The sequence below is a fragment of the Dromiciops gliroides genome, chromosome 1 (genome assembly GCF_019393635.1).
Source record: "Dromiciops gliroides isolate mDroGli1 chromosome 1, mDroGli1.pri, whole genome shotgun sequence".
NCBI lineage: Eukaryota > Metazoa > Chordata > Mammalia > Microbiotheria > Microbiotheriidae > Dromiciops > Dromiciops gliroides.
Genome location: NC_057861.1, coordinates 482,714,463 through 482,733,311, shown reverse-complemented (window position 1 = coordinate 482,733,311; position 18,849 = coordinate 482,714,463). Strand labels below are relative to the sequence as shown.

The 18,849-nt window shown below is 38.6% G+C and overlaps 1 protein-coding gene across 4 annotated transcripts in view; it reads right to left on the bottom strand.

Moving 5' to 3' along the window:
- The window catches only part of SLC24A2 (solute carrier family 24 member 2), a 345,977-nt gene that overhangs the window by 113,375 nt on the left and 213,753 nt on the right, over positions 1–18,849 (bottom strand). For 3 of the 4 annotated variants that reach the window (XM_043979806.1, XM_043979800.1, XM_043979811.1), the window contains one exon: positions 7,593–7,643. The exons of the other annotated variant lie outside the window; for it this stretch is intronic. In XM_043979806.1, the coding sequence (XP_043835741.1) occupies positions 7,593–7,643 (51 nt within the window). The remainder of the gene's footprint in view (positions 1–7,592; positions 7,644–18,849) is intronic. 4 annotated transcript variants of the gene reach the window in all.

Here is an 18,849-nt window from a genome sequence, read left to right as displayed (position 1 = left end):
AAGGCAGGGGTCTGATATATACTTCTCCCTTCCTAAACAAAACCAAATAAAAAATTCTCACTTGCTCCTTATTGCCTATATAAATTCTATACTCTGGCATTTAAGGCCTTTTATACTCATCTTCCACATACCTTTCTCATCTTATTCCATACTATTTTTCTTCATCAGTTATTTTCCAGTTATACCAGACTCATGGCCATTCACCAAACTTAGTCTTCCATCTTCTACTTTCACACATTTGCACAGGCCATTCCTTGTGCCTGTTATGCTTTCTCTCTTCATGTCAAGCTCTTAGAATCCTTGTCTTCTTTCAAGGCTTAACTCAGGTACTACCTCCTCTGGAAAACTGCTCTGATTCTTCTAGTCATTAATGTTCTCTCCTTTCTCAGTGATTCCTGTTATGCTTTTTTGCGCACATCACCATCATCATCACTAGTATTTATATAGAGCCTTAAGTTTTGCAAAGTGCTTTATAAATATTATCTCATTTTATCTTGACAACAACTTGTGATGTAGGTGCTATATTATCCCCATTTTACATATGAAGGAAACTGAGGCAGAGGTGAAGTGATTTGCCCAGGCTCATACAGTTAGTAAATGTCTGAGGATGGATTTGAACTCAGGAGTTCTTGACACCGTCACCTACATACCCATGTTTTTGTTCTATAATTAAAAGTAAGTTCCTTGAAGTCAGGGATTTTTTGTTTTTTGGTCTTTGCATCCCCAGGGTCTGGTACAATCATATGACAATATGCCGAATAACTGTTGAATTTAATTGAATTAACCATACCTTACATTTATATAGGCTTTAAAGTTAACAAAGTGCCTTATGTATATTATTTCATTTGATTCTCATAACAATAACACTGTGAGCTAAGGAGTAGAAGCTTTATTGTCCTCATTTTGGGGATGAAAAAAACTTAAGTCAAAGGTTAGGTGGCTTGTCCATGGTCCCATGGTTAGCAAACATAAGAACTAGGACTCAAGGAAGTCCCTTCTCAACTACCTCTCATTTGACTTTTTGACCACCCTCTGTCTACTAAAACAGGTTGTCCTTATTGGATGCTATTGTCTTTTAGGATATACTGATAGAAGCAAAGAACTGAAGGACTTAAAGTTGGAAGGACATTTAAAAGTCATGTAGCCCAAGCCTCTTATTATGAGAAGTGGTTTCCCTTGGGGAATTGCAGGTTGACTTAATGTTAAAAGGGTAAGGCTTTCTGCCCTCAGTATTAGACTAAAGGTAGCATTCTAACAGGAAAGGGGTTTATAAAAAGTTGGGCACAAGTCCTGTATTTTTTTTTTTTTAGTGAGGCAATTGGGGTTAAGTGACTTGCCCAGGGTCACACAGCTAGTAAGTGTTAAGTGTCTGAGGCCGGATTTGAACTCAGGTACTCCTGAATCCAAGGCCAGTGCTTTATGCACTGCGCCACCTAGCTGCCCCTAATTCCTGTATTTTTGAAGATAGAAATAATCATTAATTTTGTGATGCCATTTCAATGCATGTCTAGATTCCTCAACTAAATGTGACTGAAGGCTTAGATGGCAAGGTCCAATTAATTTCAGATTTAACCAGAACTTCATCAACTAGAAGTAAAATTTACTGAGCTTAATTAAAAACGTCAACTTCTTGTTAGATTAGATTCTCATTTTCTTCCTTTCCCCAATACCCACCCCCCTCCCTTCCCCCACCAACTTTAAGAAAAGATATGCAGGAAGAATTATCTTAGTAATTTATAATGATAGTGCTTCAATTTGATCGGTAATGGCAATTTTACATTTTCAGTTCTAAGACTCCTGGGAACAGTCCCAATCCTTTGCAACCTGCTATCAACTTAGCAGCTTTTGCATAGGCAAAATGTCTTTCTCTTTCTTTCTTTCTTTCTTTCTTTCTTTCTTTCTTTCTTTCTTTCTTTCTTTCTTTCTTTCTTTCTTTCTTTCTTTCTTTCTTTCTTTCTTTCTTTCTTTCTTTCTTTCTTTCTTTCTTTCCTTCCTTCCTTCCTTCCTTCCTTCCTTCCTTCCTTCCTTCCTTCCTTCCTTCCTTCCTTCCTTCCTTCCTTCCTTCCTTCCTTCCTTCCTTCCTTCCTTCCTTCCTTCCTTCCTTCCTTCCTTTCACTTGTGGGGGCAATTTTTCTGCGCTCACTACTGACTGTTTTTATCCTTGGTGATAAAAAGAAAAAAATATAGGTGCAATGAGGTTTAAAAGGCTAGGTGGGATTCTTACCCAAAGATATCCCTGAGACTGATAACAGGAAGGCAGTAGTTTGGGACTGTGTTTTTAAATACAACAGTTTGACTATACTGACAGAGCAGATGGAGTTATCTTTAATCAGATACTTTAGCTAGCAGGGGTAGGGCCAGGACCTGAGATTCCTTTGGTCCAGTATGGAGAAATCCTGGGTGAGGAAGGTGGTACCTTTACAGAAACTTAAATAGTTTTAGAGTAGGAGTTCTTAACCTGGGGTCTGTAATTTGTTTTTAAAAATATTTGGATATCTATTTCAATAGAATTGGTTTCCTTAACAATATACTATATTTTATTTCCTACATTTAAAAGCATCATTTTGAGAAGGGGCACACTGGCTTCACCGGACTGCCAAAGAGGTCCATGGCCCAACAAAAGGTTAAGAACCCCTTTCTTAGAGCCATGGTGTCAAATTCAGATAGAAAAGAGGGTAGCTAAACTATACTCAAGTACATCTACTGGCTGCATATTGACTTAGAAAACCATTATTAACATTCTCTTTGTTTTATTGTAATTTTGGGACAGCTAGTTGGTGCAATAGATAGAGCACTGGCCCTGAAGTTGGGAGGACCTGAGTTAAAATCTCACCTCAGAAACTTACTAGCTGTGTGACCCTGGGCAAGTCACTTAACCCCAATTGCCTTAAACATCTGGGACCATCAACAGTTGTCCTGATATATATTTGGGCACTGGACCCAGATGGCTCTGGAGGAAAGAGTGAGGTTGGTGACCTTGTGCAGGCCTTCCTCTCTTAAATCCAAATCAGTGCAAGTCATGACATCATCCTGATGTTATAGTCCTCTTCCATAAGGAAGGACAAACAACAAATTGTAATTTTGTTTATTTTGCTAAACATTTCCCAATTCCATTTTAATTTGGTTCAGCTGCACTGGGAGTACGGTGGGCTATATGGAGCCCATAGTATGCCTTGTGTTTGACACCTCTGACCTAGAGCCCTGAGAGGCTACAATTCTCCCAGGGTCACACAGTCAATATGTCTCAAAACCAGAAGAACTTGACTTTAAAGTCAACTCTCTATCTACTCTTCCTGCTGTCTACTTAAACATCCAGATAAACTTGCAATTTACTGTCTCTGACAGATTTGGCTCCACAGAGAGCTTATTGGAAGACTCCATCTATAATACAGTAGTATATGTTTAGTGACCAGTTGATTTGATGAAAACAGTTCAGTTATATTTGTAGTTGGTTGTTAAGTGGACATCTGTTCAGGTTAACAGAAAAGAAGATTCCTCTGGGTATGATGAGTTGTATTAAATGAGCTGAATTATAAATGAATGAAACCTAGTGCAATGTTGAAAATCCTCTCTGTGCACCCCAGGCCACTGCTCTGATAATTGGAAGTTGGAAAGTTACCTTGCTCTCTCTACAGACTTTTGGAACGATACCAATTGTCTCTGAGTTAGGAAACAACATGCTGGGTTGGAAATTGTATAGTCTGTACAGTAGTAACAGCCCTGTCATTTAATTTAGAAATTATGTGCAGACATCAGTTACAGATGTTCCCTGCTCTAAGACAACCCGATCTAGATTTACAAAACAGATAAATTAGGGGATAATTATTTACATTAGGAATGGCTAATTCATTTTGTGATGAAATCACTTAAAATCTCTTTCTGTGCCCAAATCTTGTTTATATTTGTTATTTAAAAGGTTCTGTTCTGATATACATCCTTGGATTTTAAATTGGCACCTGTGGAAAAGAAAGCAGTTAGTTTTGGGGCTCACTCCTTTGCCAGGAAGTTGTTAAGAAGAATCAGTTTGGAAATTGCAAGGTACATGTGTCTCTAAATTTCTAGCTGGAAATTGTCAGTTGGTAAAGGTAAGTGGTTTTGAACCCAGGTTTTCTGACCTCACATGCTGCGTTCTTCCTATTACACTATACTGTACCCATAAGGCATCCCAGGAGAAAAACAAGGGGACATATGGTAATTTAGTGTCAAAAGGAAAGAAATAGGTAATATGGAACCTTTATTTTTAAATGTAAAATGAGCTTCTCTTTTTCAGAGACTAGTTAGATATTGCCTATTCTTCCATGTAGAGGAAAAATAATCCTGAAGCTTATTATAAATTGCTCACATATTAATTTTTTAGAGCATGGAAAATATGGTTCTATTAGCTTGAGGAGGGTCTTATATACCATGAAAAAGAGCAAGAACTTTATCTGGTAACCTCTTGGTTGGTTTCCCTGACTCTAGTCATTCCCCATTCCAATCCACCTGCCACTCAGCTGTCAAGTTAATCTTCCTAAAGTACAGAACTGACCAGCTTGCCCTTTCACCTCCACCTCTATTCACTAAATAACTCCTTATAACCTCTGGGATAGAATGGAAAATTGTCTGTTTGGCATTCAAAGACCTTCATAATCTAGTCCCCTCCTACCTTTCCAGTCTTCTTAACTCCCCCCAGCCCAAACAAGGTACCCCATCTCCAGACTCTGGGCTTTTTCACAGGCTGTTTCCCAGGCCTGGAATATTCCCCCCACCCCCTTACCTCTGCTTTCTGCTTTTCCTTGTTTCCTTCAAGCCCCAGCTAAAATCCCATCTTCTATGATAACCTTTCTGATCCTCCTTAATGTTGGTATCTTCCCTCTATTATCTCTAATTTGTCTTGTATATATCTTGTTTGTACATTGTTGTTTTTATGTTGTTTCCTCCATTGTACTGTGAGAGCAAGAACTGTCTTTGTATCCCCAAACAGCGCAGTGGCTGGCACATAGTAGGTGCTTAATAAGTGCACAGTGGCTGACACATAGTAGGTGCTTAATAAATGCTTGTTGACTGATGGGTAAGCACTAGGGAACCATGGAAGACTTTTTTGTTTTTGTTTTTTAGTGAGGCAGTTGTGGTTAAGTGACTTGCCCAGGGTCACACAACTAGTAAGTGTTAAGTGTCTGAGGCCGAATTTGAACTCAGGTACTCCTGACTCCAGGGCCCGTGCTCTATCCACTGCACCATCTAGCTGCCCCCCGCATGGAAGACTTTTGAGCAGAGAAAGGGCCTAACAATCTATGCATGCACAATATTAATCTGAAATTCAAGAATCAGAAGAAAGATCAAGCTGGGCTCTGTATTGGTAATTCTGAGCTCTATAAACACGCTGTGCTCTTGTTACAATGAATCACATCACATGGTTCTGGATCAGAGTTAGCTGCCTATGTGATATGATTTTCTTTGGCTCTTGAAGGCTTTTTGATCTTTTTTAGAATTGCCTGTTAAAAGGTTTAGGGAGTATTAGTACTTTAATCTGTATAGCAGCTAACACCTTAGTGGTGAGTGGGACACACTGGGAGTGAATATATCAGCCCTCCGAGAGAAGAATATTAAAAAACAATATTAGAGGGAATGTGTTAAAGGAGAAACAATTACACGATTTTTCCAAAGACCAGCTCTGGTTCACTCTAGATGTCTTAATTTGATTTTCTTCCCGTCACAAGAAATATATTACTTTCTGCTGGTTACCTTCTCTCCCTGAACTAACTTCGTAGACCTTATTTCCTTCCTTTGATTTTTGCTAGTCTATGTTGTGAGGAAAACAGAAGAGAGCCATCAGAAGACTGGCTGAATCCAATGCTGGAGCTATTTACAAAGAAGGGAGGAAATCAGAGTATGAGGGGGATGAAAATAACTGATGACCATGATAAGAGATTTTGCATGACCAAGTTCATAACAGATGGTAGAGGGTTAGTTAAGAAAAGAGAGAGAACAAAAGCAGGATAAAGGAGAGAGAGAGAGAGAGAGAGAGAGAGAGAGAGAGAGAGAGAGAGAGAGAGAGAGAGAGAGAAAGGTGAGCTATCCCACAAAAGAGCACCTTTCTTGGGAGTCACCAGAAAAGGAGGAGCCAAATATCTGAAAAGAAAGCAAGAAAAAAAGGACTAGGTAGAGAACCCTTTAAAAATGATCTATTCCTCTTCTTTCCTGACTCACAGAATATTGGAAATGGGAACAACTGTAGAGGAATCTTCGCACTCAACCTTTTCATTTTCTAAATGAAAGTGAGGCCCAGAGATGGGAGAAGTAGGTCCAAGGTTACTAAGTGACTCTGGTATTAGAAGCTGGACTAAAACCCAGGTCTCCACAGTCCTAAATACGTTGCCAGGTACCAGGTGCTATTCCTTTTCTCCCATTTGTAAGACACTTATTTGGTTCTAAAGGAGTTTTCACCTCCAACTTTCCAATCTAGCTCAGGTACCTTTGCTGGAATTGGAAGCAGGATCCTTTAACTAGGGTTTTATCTAGGTGTGTATCCTAATGGCAGGTTGCTGCTTTAGAATCCATCATTTAGAAATGTACTGAATTGCTTGAGGGAAAAACCAAGGAAAGGACTGAGGAGTTGTAAATGTGGCCACACCAACCTGGTGTGGAAAAACCAGAAGGACAGACAATAGAAGATAGCAAATATGCTTCTTCTTACCAACTACTATAAAATGTGAGTTCTGCATGCAAAGTAGTTGGGAGGTCTCTTGAAATCCATAGCAATCAAGGACACCAGAAACAAAGAAGGATTAGCATCACATTTCTTTCTATTTTTTTCTTATGTTGTCATTTAAATGGTTTGCTAATTTCCTGACTAGCCCATCTTTGATTTCTCTTCAACATTACTGTAAACATTAGGGAACCCCCCCCCATTTTTCAAAATCACAAATATGTCTTTTTATTTTATTTTTTTTAAGAGAAGTGGTATGGGTTACAAGGAATCTCAAACTCCAAATTCATTGTAGATAATGGATATATTTTAGGAAACTGATGCTGTGCCCCATGTAATGCTCTGGATTAGTGCCTGGCCCATCCGTGGTAAATAAAAACTAAATGACGATGACAATAGCAAATAAAAAATATCTCTACCTGGTGAAGTGTCTGGCAAGGAGCTTGGCATGCAAACTTTTCTCTGAGTTGACTTCCTCCCACTGCATACAGAAAGCACACATATATTATATATTCCTCTCCTCAGTGGCTGCACCAAAAAGAGGATGTTTGCGTGTGGATATATTTATTGCCATCTGAGGTTGAGGGCATGTGGAACAAAAATCCCATGTACCCATGTTCATATTAAACACATATAACATTTCTTTGGGCATCTTTGACAATAGTGGATAACTTAGGTTGTTTAGATGGAATGAAATGGTCACCCATGGTACCGCATGCCTCTACTTCCAAAGAAACACAATGATGAAAACAAGACAAAAATGCAAATAGGGGCTCATAGTATATCACACGATGGCACTGAAGTCATGCAAGGAGAAAATAAATATAACAAACAGATGGATGAGCAGCAGACACTCCAAAATGAAAAAAAAAGCCAGAGCAAACAATTCTAAAATTATTCTTACCTTCCTCAGTCATTGTGTCATAATATTTTAGTTTTCCATATGATCCAAGCTCTACAATATCATAGCAAAAGACACAAAGATAAGGAACTGAGCAGTAATTCAAGAAACTTGTTTTTACATGTTCTTAATCAGGTTCATTGTTATACTGTCAAATTCAGCAATTTTAACTCTATAGGGAGAGGCAAACAGCAGCTCAATAACAGACAGCTTTCTTTGCCTGTTTCCAGAAATCACTTAAAAGACAGGATCCCACAGGTTAAAAAAAAATTAATCGACTTAATCTGGGGGAGAGGAAGTCAGGAAATACCTTGGTCTTTATTTCTGTCATGGGTTACACACCAAGACAAAGTCCTTCAGATATCTGACAGCACAGGTGAGGATCATTTTCAAAGACAACTTTATATCGGAACTGATCTGTCACTTTTTCTGGAGGTGACACCAAGGGAAGATGCTTGGGTAAGGACAGTGTCTGGGCATGCCTGAAGCAGATATATTGGACAAAATGCCCAATGAACGAGCAAGGCTCCCAACACCAAATAGCAGTCACATGAGTTCACCAAATGACAATGATTTATTTTCTTCCTGAGGTTAAGGATGGTATAGGAAAACATCACATTGCCTGGTTCAAAATGAAACTCGGTTCCTAGAATTCCCATTCCCTTTCCACCTTGTTGGAGTAAGCATGTATCACATTAGAGACAGACAAATGAAACACATGTAGAGTATTGTGTATTAAATACATAGTGTGTTTTGGACACAAGAGAGAAGCACAATTCCCTGCGAAGTCTGAACCAGACTTAGAATAGTAGCTAAAACAGAAGCAACAGTTAAATACGACAGTAACTTACTGCTCTTGTGGAAAAGGAAGGGGGCATAAGAAGCATCTCCTTTCTCTCTATTGATCACGGAAAGATCCTTAGAACTTGAAGAAAGTTTAGTGATTGAAGAGTAACCTCCTCATTCTAACAGACCCAGAAGGATCAAGAAATTTGCCCTAAATTATACAGCTACTGTGTAATGGAACCAGAATGTGAACCGAGGTACTCCAACTTCAGGTTCAGCACTTTCTACCACGGCTCACTGCCTCTCAGCTTGGAATTGAATCCACGGGCTGGGAAATACTTCATTATACATTGGTGGGCGGCAGTGGAGGAAGCCGGGTATGGGAAAGGACAAAAATTTGTCAATCTGTCTTCCAACCTGGATTCTAAGATATAACATTTTCTCCTTTCTGTCTGGAAGGGTATGTAGGAAGAAGAAGTCTTATGGCAAGCTGGGATCTAGTTATGTATAGGTGTATATACATATATGTAACAAAGAAGCATTTATTAAGCGCCTACTGTGTATCAGGCGCCAGGGAAACAAATTCCAAGATTGAAACAATCCCCATTTGCAAGGGGCATTCTAATGGGGGAGGAAATAAGCAAATATGCCTTCACATATATTTACATATATAATGACATACAGGATAAATATAAAGAGAATGAAGGCAAACAAATACAAAGTGGTTAGGTACCAGGTAGTTTGGGAAGGAGGGAATTAGTCATTGGGGAGATTGGGCAAAGCTTCTAGTAGAAGAGCACTTGAGTTGCATTTCAAAGGAAAAATGGGATTCTGTGAGACAGAGGTGAAGAGGAAGTATGTTACACACATGGAGGATGGCAAAAGCAAGGAGAAAGAAGAGAGAATGTGTCTTCATGTGAGGAACACAGAGGAGAGTTTGGTTGCCTCTAAGAGTATGGCAGAGGGGTCTTATATGAGACTGGAAAGACAGTATGGAGCCAGGTGGTGAAGGGATTTAAAGGTGAACAGCAGAGTTTATATTTGATCCTGTAGGTAATTTTTGTTGTTGTTCAGTTGTGTCTGACGCTGATCCCACTTAGAGTTTTCTTGACAAAAACACTGGAGAAGTTTGCCATTTCCTTCTCCATTTCATTTTACAGATGAGGAAACTGAGGCAAATGGGGTTAAGTGACTTGTTCAGGTTCACACAGCTAGTAAGTGTCCAAAGCTGGATTTGAACTCAGGTCTTCCTGACTCCAGGCCTGGTGTTCTATCCACTACACGGCCTAAGTAGCCGCTGAAATTTATTTGGTCGGGAAGTGACATGGTCAGTTCTATATATATGTATGTGCATTTACCCACATGTATACATGTATATGCATGCACACACGTATTTATGTGTATACGTAGAGGTGTATTGTTTGTGCGTGTCCATGTATATGCATGTATGTGTGCATGTATGTGTATGTATATGTACAAGAGTATGTACATTTCTATATAAAGTATATATGCAGTGTCCATGTGCATGTATTTATATACTTTCATGTCTCTGTGTCTATATACATATCTGTGCACATGCTTATGCATTTCTCCTCATGAAAACCTACCTATTCCTAGGAATCTTAAAAAAAAGCCATTTCATTAAATAGTCTTGCTTTCTTCAGTATTCTTCCATAGTTTATTAACTTGGCATGCTTCCAAGGGAGTCATTGTGATTTTAGGTATCCATAAATGTATTATAAGTGAATTACTTTGTATATTTGTGGAGAGGAATAAGAATATGGTTGATCGCACCTATTTATCATTTGTCAAGGGCAGATAGGTCATACAGTGGATAGAGTGCTGTGCCTGGAGTCAGGAAGACCAGAGTTCGAATCCAGCTTCAGACACTTACTAACTGTGTTATCCTGGGCAAGTTACTTAACCCTCTTTGTTTTTTCATCTGCAAAATGAGCTGGAGATGAAAATGGTAAATCATTCCAGTATCTTTGCTAAGGAAAAGTGGGACACAACTGAGCAACAAATGATTTATCATTATTTCATTTGCAAAAAAGTTTCACCTGAAGCCATTTTAATGTAATGACAAAGGTAAAAGGATGTGGTGGTTTGGAGAGTGAATATTCCCTCTAATTTTGAGTTTCTGTATTATTTCTTGGATAGTCCATTTATTGAATTTCGCTGCAACTGCATTGCTGAGGACACAGGTGTTGTATGATGAAACTAAATTTAATTTTGACAAGAAGGAATCGAGAAGTCTAATAGAATATTGTAGAGTATAAGATACTGTGGACATTATGATACTATGTAAGTTTTGAATTCTTTGATAATGAAAACAACTTCAAAAATATTCAAGACGTATTTCAATATTATATATGTATACATATAGTACAATATCCAAGATTAAAAACAGTAAGACCACTCCTTTTTGCCTGGCTTTTCCCATTTTCCTTTCCTGAGATATTCTCAAATGCTCAGATGGATCTGTGTTCTCATCATTTCAGAGTCCCCACCAGTGATGCAGATTACAAATGATCAATGCCTGCCCATGTGACTCTCATTTGTATCCTCCCCAAATTTTCCTCAGGAGGTCCATCTCAAATGCATGAAGACTTCCTTCCTTTCTCCTGACTTTTGAGGGCACCAGTGAAGCGTACTGGCCATTCACCAGTCATCCCCCCTTCTTGCTACAAGTCTCCTGGTAATTGGCCATGAAAATCCAGTAAAAAAAAAAAAGTATAAAAATGGCTCTCCTCTCTGGATGGCTATCTTCCATTTCATCAAGGAGAACAGCACAATGGTAGGGAAGGACACAGAGTATGTTAAGAATCATATAGAGTTTTTTTTGGGGGGGGTGAGGCAATTGGGGTTAAGTGACTTGCCCAGGGTCACACAGCTAGTAAGTGTTAAGTGTCTGAGGTCAGATTTGAACTCAGGTCCTCCTGAATCCAGGGCCGGAGCTCTATCCACTAGCTGCCCTGAGAATCATATAGTTTTTGACCAGCAATAGATTTTAATTTGCCTCTTGTTATTCCCTGAGGTGCATGTGGATTAAAAGAAAGTTAAATTGGTATTTTTTAGTACTTTGGCATAAAGAAAGCATCTCTTTTTTAAAAAAAAACAACCCAAAATATGCATAAGAATATGGCATATACTAGACAGTGAAGCTAGGTCTTCACAAATAGGTATACATGCTACACATACCTTTGTTTGTTTGTTTTTGTTTTGGTTCAGACCTGTTACTTCATCAATGTATCAAACTTCAGATGAGAAAACTCCCTCTACCAATTCAGGTCAACAAGTGTTCTGAATCTTAGAGTGTTAGTTGGCTATACCCTAGCTTCTTAAATTGTGGGTCCCCATATGTGGTTGTATAACTGAATCTGGGGGCTATGAAAAATTTGGCAACAGTAAAAGGTCATGTATACCTATATATCTGGGGTTGTGTAAAAATTTCTTGGGTGAAAAGGGGTTGCAAGTGAAAAAAGTTTAAGAAGCCCTGGCTTAGAGAAATTAAATGACTTGTTTGGGGTCACATAGTATGTGACAAAGGCAGGATTTGAGTCCAGGTCATACTGACTTTAAGGTGGTTCTTTATGCATTATGCCTTGAGGCATATGTTTATGTTTTTATAAAATAATTGTACATAGATGCATGTACACACAGTATGTATATGTGTACATATATACACATGGCACACATGCATACACAACAAAACCCAACATATACATATACACACACAAATGTACACACAGTGTAGTGTCCCTTTAGCTTAACTCCTCAAAACCAAACCAAAATCCCTTTGTAGGTATGAGATAGAGAGTATGAAGATATACCTCTCAGGTACACTCAAAAAGAATATATTAAATACCTACTCCTCAGTCAGCTACTTGATTTGTTACTACATTAATTCTCTTACAAGGTTCAAAGGCATTTGAGTAGGTATAAATGGGAATATCCTTAGAAAGAACTAAAAATTCAAAATTGCGTATTAATTAGCTCTGAGCCTGGGAACTCCAGCAAAACTTCTTTGCCCATAGAGCTTTCTTTTTTCTCTTGGTCTCAAACATTAGTCTCATAGATTTAGATAAACATTAATGTTACTGGCTCTATTATTTACAAATGATGCAAAGACATAAATATTTTAGCACTGTGTCAGCTGTGAGGGTAGTTACTTTGACAGTCACCTCTCACCATTATTTACCACTGCAAACTCTTCCAAAACACTGGACCACAGTGGTTCAATAGTTAAGTGGTCTTGGAATGACAGTTAAAGTCTCAAGAATTTTCTTTAGAATGTCTCTCACAGAATAAGAGCTAACTCAGTTCAGTTCTCATCAGGGATAAAATACAGTCCAACTCATTCATTTCCTCTTCAGGATAGCATTTAAACTCAATTTTCTCATCTCTTCAGACTTTCTCAAAGATGACAATTAACTGTCTAAGTCCCCCATAGACTTTTTCTGCATGACACTTAACCTTAGTCTCTTACAAACTCTTTCTCCATGACAATTTGCTCTCCAAATCTCATCAGGAAATAATCTTTTGGTCCTCACTGAGTGCCTCATACAGATTTCTTCAAAGATGATAGTTAATTGAAAGTCCCCCAAAGTCCATTTCTTCTCTCTTAAAAGTAGAGTAACAATATTCAAAGTCTCTGGGAGAGTGGCTTACACTGCTTATTCAGCTGAGGTCAAACACACATGTACACATACACACACGTTTTGTAATTGTGAGACATCATGGCATAGTAGACAGAGTGGTAGACATGAGCTGTGAAAGACTTGAATTCAAATCCTTGCTATGATGCTTGCTATTATACTCTGGGTAACCTCTTAATGCCCTAGGGGACTCCTTAAGATTATCTATTATATCATATATAGGTTGGCAGAGGGACAAATTAAGAATTCTTTACATTGATGAAATTATAGACCTTTTGCCTATTCATGTATGATCTTATATGTGAGGTTCTATAAAAACATCTGTTTATAAGATGGCATTTAATTCTTTTAGAGTCCTTTTAGATGAGCAAGCCAGAATATTAATAGTTTACCTATACCAAATGTGAATGAACCTTGATATTGTGGAGATGACTAACTTGGTAAGAAGATTTATAAATTTTGCTGCAAAATTGGAGTTATGCAATGTTTCTGCTGTGATCACTTGGGCAATTTATAAAAAGAGAGAAGAACATGGAATGAGAATTCATTTTATATGTGGATCAGAAGGGGATGACTAAGCACACACACACACACACACACACACACACACACACACACACACACACACACATGAACAGGAAGACCAAGATTTAAAAATTCCAACAATGATATTATTTTATTGTGTTTAGAGCATAGCACAAGGAAGAAAACAGAATACTGCATCCCACAGAACCATCAGCATAGAAACATGAGTGGAAAGATGTCTGATGCTGACCAAAGAAGAAGTAAATGGGATAGAAAAGGATTTTTAAGAATGTAAATTTAAGTCATTGGAAATATGCCAATAGCCTAATGATGGGAATGGCTACCATTATCAATTACATAGCACCTGAGCAGGTCAAAGGCAGCCAAATCTGGAAGGTCATGGATTGCATAAGCTAGAACTGCAATTTAGGAAGTTCACGTGATACTCTTCCTTGGATATGTACCTCAGTGGTCTGAGCATGATGGGTAAGAGAAGCAAAGGCTTGTGGGAAAAGAAAAGTGATGAGAGGCTGTTAAAGTATAAAATATCCACATAACCCAAAGGAAGCATTTTCAAGGCCAGCAATCTTCACTTAGATGAAGTCCGACACATCAAGCTACACCACAGAATGCAGACATTTGCTGTCTGTACTGGTGGATAAAGACAGTTCAGGATGAATGAGACTGAGATAGGGCTCCATCAAGTCAACAAAAATTTACTGAGCATTGAGCCAAGAACTATGCTAAAGCCAAAGCACTAGGGATAGAAAGAAAAACAAAATTAGTTCCTGCCCTCAAAGGGCTCACTTTTTTTTTTTTGCAGGGCAATGAGGGTTAAGTGACTTGCCCAAGGTCACACAGCTAGTAAGTGTCAAGTGTATGAGGCTGGATTTGAACTCAGGTCTTTCTGCATCCAGGGCCGGTGCTTTCATCCACTGTGCCACCTAGCTGCCCCTGGGCTTAATTTCTAATAGGGGAGGCAACATGCAAATAGTAATGTAAATATAAACTATATCCAGGGTAAATTGGAGGTAGGGAAGGGACTAACAGTGAGGGGCACTGGGAAAGGCTTCTTGAAGAAGGTCAGATTTTAACTGAGACTTGAAGGAAGCCAGCAAAGGCAGGAGGAAGGGAAAAGGAGACAGAACCTTCTAGGCATGAAGTTGGGAGATGAAGTAAGGAGTCTAGGGAAGGATTGTGTGGTATGTGGAGAGTAAGGTATAAGACAAATGGAAAAGTGGAAAGGGGCCAGGTTAGGGCGAATTATAAAAAGCCAACCAAAGGATTTTATATTTGATTCTAGAGGTAATAGGGAGTCAGTAGTCTAGTGAATAGGGGGATATCATTGGCAAACATGGTTTAGGAAGATCACTTTGATAGTGGAGTGGAGAATGGGCTGAAAAATCAACTTCCCCAGATGAATCTATCCCCAAATCATCATATTTCCCATAAAAGATGACTGATACCCTTCCTCATCAGCCAGCTCTGCCTACCCATAACTGGATTAGGATTCAAATGGAATCAATTAAGTTTCAGAAGAGTAACTAGGAAGAAGAGAGAAATGGAGGGTCTCCAAGGTACCATGTTCCCACCCTGATAATGTCATTATCAAAACCAACCCACATTCAGTCAGAAGGCCTCCCATTCACCTCTGAACAAGTAGTTCTGTGCTCAATCCTGTGGTTTTTTTCCCTAGGAAGATCTATTATGGGTAGGTGAGCTCAAGGAAGAGCTGCAGAATTGGGCAAATTGTATTTAGGATGTTCTTGAAGCCAAATTCTGAATACTTAACAGCACGAATGTGTTACTCTTTTCATTGCCATTACATTGGGAACATGTGTATAATAGTTCTTTAATCCTAAATGCGTGTTATAATTTAAATTTTTCTACTCCTCTATATACTTCAGCACTTATCTTACTTTTAAAATTTTTATTGAGATCTTTTGGTTTTATGTTGCCTTCATTCCCAAATATAACCCTGTCTCCTCCCCTACCCAGAGTGTCATCCCTTGTAACAAAGAACAAAAAAGAAAGAAAATCAGTTCAGCAAAATGAACACATGAACTGCATCTGAATTAAATGAATTCAGTTTCAGGTTTCATCTTCTTTTTTGTTCTTTCCATTTGCTTTGTTGCAGTCCATTTGAATATGCTTTTCTGATTCTGTTTATTTCACTTTGTATCAGTTTATACATTTTACAGGCTTTCCTGTATTCTTCATATTTTTAGTTTCTTATGAAGTACAGTGTCACAGAATGATATAGGTTTAGAATTAGAACAAACCTTCAAAGTCATTGAGTCCAACTCTTTCATTTTACAGATGATGAAACTGAGGCTCAGAGAGGCTAAGTGAGTTGCCTAGGGTCACACACCTAGTAATTGTCTGAGACAAGATTCAAACCCAACACTTTCTCATTCCAAGTCCTATACTTTATCCACCATACCAAGCTACCATTCTAGTAATATTCCATTTTACTTATATGCCATAATTCAACATTTCCTCAACTGACAGCATCTATTTTGTTTCCCACTCTTTTTTATCCTCAAAACTGCTGCCATATACATACACATACACACATGCATACATATACACATTTTATATATATATCAATGTGCTTAATCAATGCTTATTGATTAATTGTATATTATGCCCATACTTGTATGTCCATAGATATAGAGTGTGTATATATAGCTTTTTCTCTCAGAATTTTTTCCTAATGCTTTCTCTCTGGAATATACTAATATACAATGAATAAATAAGCATTGATTAAGCACATTTATTGAGTACCAGGCACTTTGCTAGGTTCTAAGGATGCAAATACAATAAATGAAACAATCCTTACTTTCAAGTGTGATATTTAAAATCTATATTGTGTGATCACCTTAAATTAGAAGCTTCAGCACCAGTCTTTGGGCATTAAACATTTATTAAAGCATTCAAGTATTAACATGGAGTTCAGAAAGTTAAGAAAAGGTCTATCTAGCCTAGAGTTCCAGCCTGGTTGGGTTCTTCCTCAGTTCCTCCTCCACGAGCCTCCTTTAATCAGGAACTCTCTAGCAAGCTGATTGTGGAAGCTTTTTATAGGTCTGGAACAGAGGCAGTCCTTACACACTGCTTCAAGCTGATTGGTTGGTGTCATCCAAATCCATTGGTTTTGAAGGTGTTCTCAAGTTGAGTTCAAAGTCTAGTTTCTGAGAACAATACCTTCTTAAGGGCTAGCCAGGTGTGATTACAATCCAATTAACTTGAAGTAGGCTTAATCAGCAGTCAATCACTCTCACTTGATTCAATCAGTATAGATTAATCTCCAGGTGGGTCTTTGAGTATCTGCTAAATCCCATTATTTCGTCACACAAGGAACTAACATTGTAATGGAGAAACAATAAGGTCATATAGAAGTAAATATGGAATGAATATAAATATACTAAATACCAATAAATTCAAAATGCCTATATACAAGGTGGTAAGGGAGGAATGTACTAGCAGTTGAGGGAATTGGGAAAAGCTTCACGTAGAAGCTGGTATTTACATCTTGAAGGGAAAAGAGGGATTCTGTAAGGGAAAGGTGAAGATGAAACACATTCTAGATAGAAGGAACAGCCAGTCAGAACCACAGATATGGGAGATGGAATGTTGGGAGTGGAGAAGTGAGAGAAGGCCATTAGATTAGATTGTAGAATGCAGGGGGTCAGGTGGGGTTAATGTACAGTAAGCCTGCAAAGCTAGGTTAGGGAGAGGTTGTGAATGGCTTCCAAAGCTAACAAAGGAGTTTCTATTTGATCCTATAAGTTAGATGAAATCACTGGAATTTATTGGGTAGGAAAATCATATGGTCAGATCTATTAACGGAATCACTTTCATAACAGTGTGGAAAATGGACTGGGGCTGAGAGGCTTCAGGCAGGGAGACCAATTGAGAGGCTATTGCAATAATCTAGGCAAGAGGTGGTAAGGTCCATTGCTACCAGCTACAATGACAATGGATACAGAGGAGTCACATGTGAGAGATGTTGTGGAGGCAGTAAGAGCAACATTTGACAATGGATTGGATATATGGAATAAGGGACAAGGAGAAAATGAGTGTAATAATAATATCTAACATCCATATAGAGTTTTCTATGTGCCAGGTACTATGTATGTGAAGTGCTTTACAAATATTATCTCATTTAATCTTCACAACAACCTGGGGAGGCAGGTGCTATTATTATCCCCATTTTACAGTAGAAGAAACTGAGGCAAATAGAGGTTAAGTGACTGGCCTAGGGTCACATAGGTGGTAAGTATATGAGGCCAGATTTGTATTAATGTCATTTTGACTACAGGCCTGGCACTTATCCACTGTGCCACCCAGCGGCCAGGATGAAACAAGAATGAAATTTAGTATGAAACTAAAATTGCAAATCTGGGACACTGGAAGAATGATGGTATCTTCAATAGATTAAGTAAGTTTGGGAAAGGGTTAGGTTTGGGAGGAAAGGTACTGAGCTTGGTTTTGGATGTATTGAGTTTGATATATCTCTGTGATATCCACTTTGAAATATCTCATAGGCAGTCATGGAATTCCAACTCAGAGGAGACTTTGGGGCTAGATATATAGATATGGAAGTCACTGGAACAAGGATGAGAATTAAACCTGTGGGAGCTGATGAGGTCACCAAGAGAATGTAGAGAAAGCAGACTAGAAAGCCTAATCTAGAACCTTGGGAAGCACCTGCTCCTAGAGGACATGATCTGTGTGAAGAGCCAGCAAAGAAGACTGAGAAGGAGTGCCTAGACCTTTAGAAGGAGAGCTAGAATACAATCATGAAAATTCAGAGAGGAGACAATATCCAGGAGGAGAGGGTGAGCAACACTGTCAAATATAACAGGTCAATGAGGACTAGTACTGAAAAAAAAAAAGACTACCAGATTCTGCAATTAAGAGATAACTGGGGGGGGGCAGCTAGGTGGCGCAGTGGATAGAGTACTGGCCCTGGATTCAGGAGGCCCTGAGTTCAAATCCAGGCTCAGATACTTGACACTTACTAGCTGTGTGACTCGGAGCAAGTCACTTAACCCCAATTGCCTAACCAAAAAAAGAGATAACTGGTAACTTTGGAGAAAGCTGTTTCTGTCAAGTAATAAGTTCATAAGCCAGATTATAAGGAGTTGGGGAGTGAGAGGGTAAGGGAGGGGAAGGCTAGGGAGCATAGATATCTCTTTCCAGGAGTTCGGCTGAGAGAGAGTGAAGAGATATTGAATGATGATAGCTTGAGGGATATATAAGGCCTTGCAAAGGTTTCTATTTTTTAA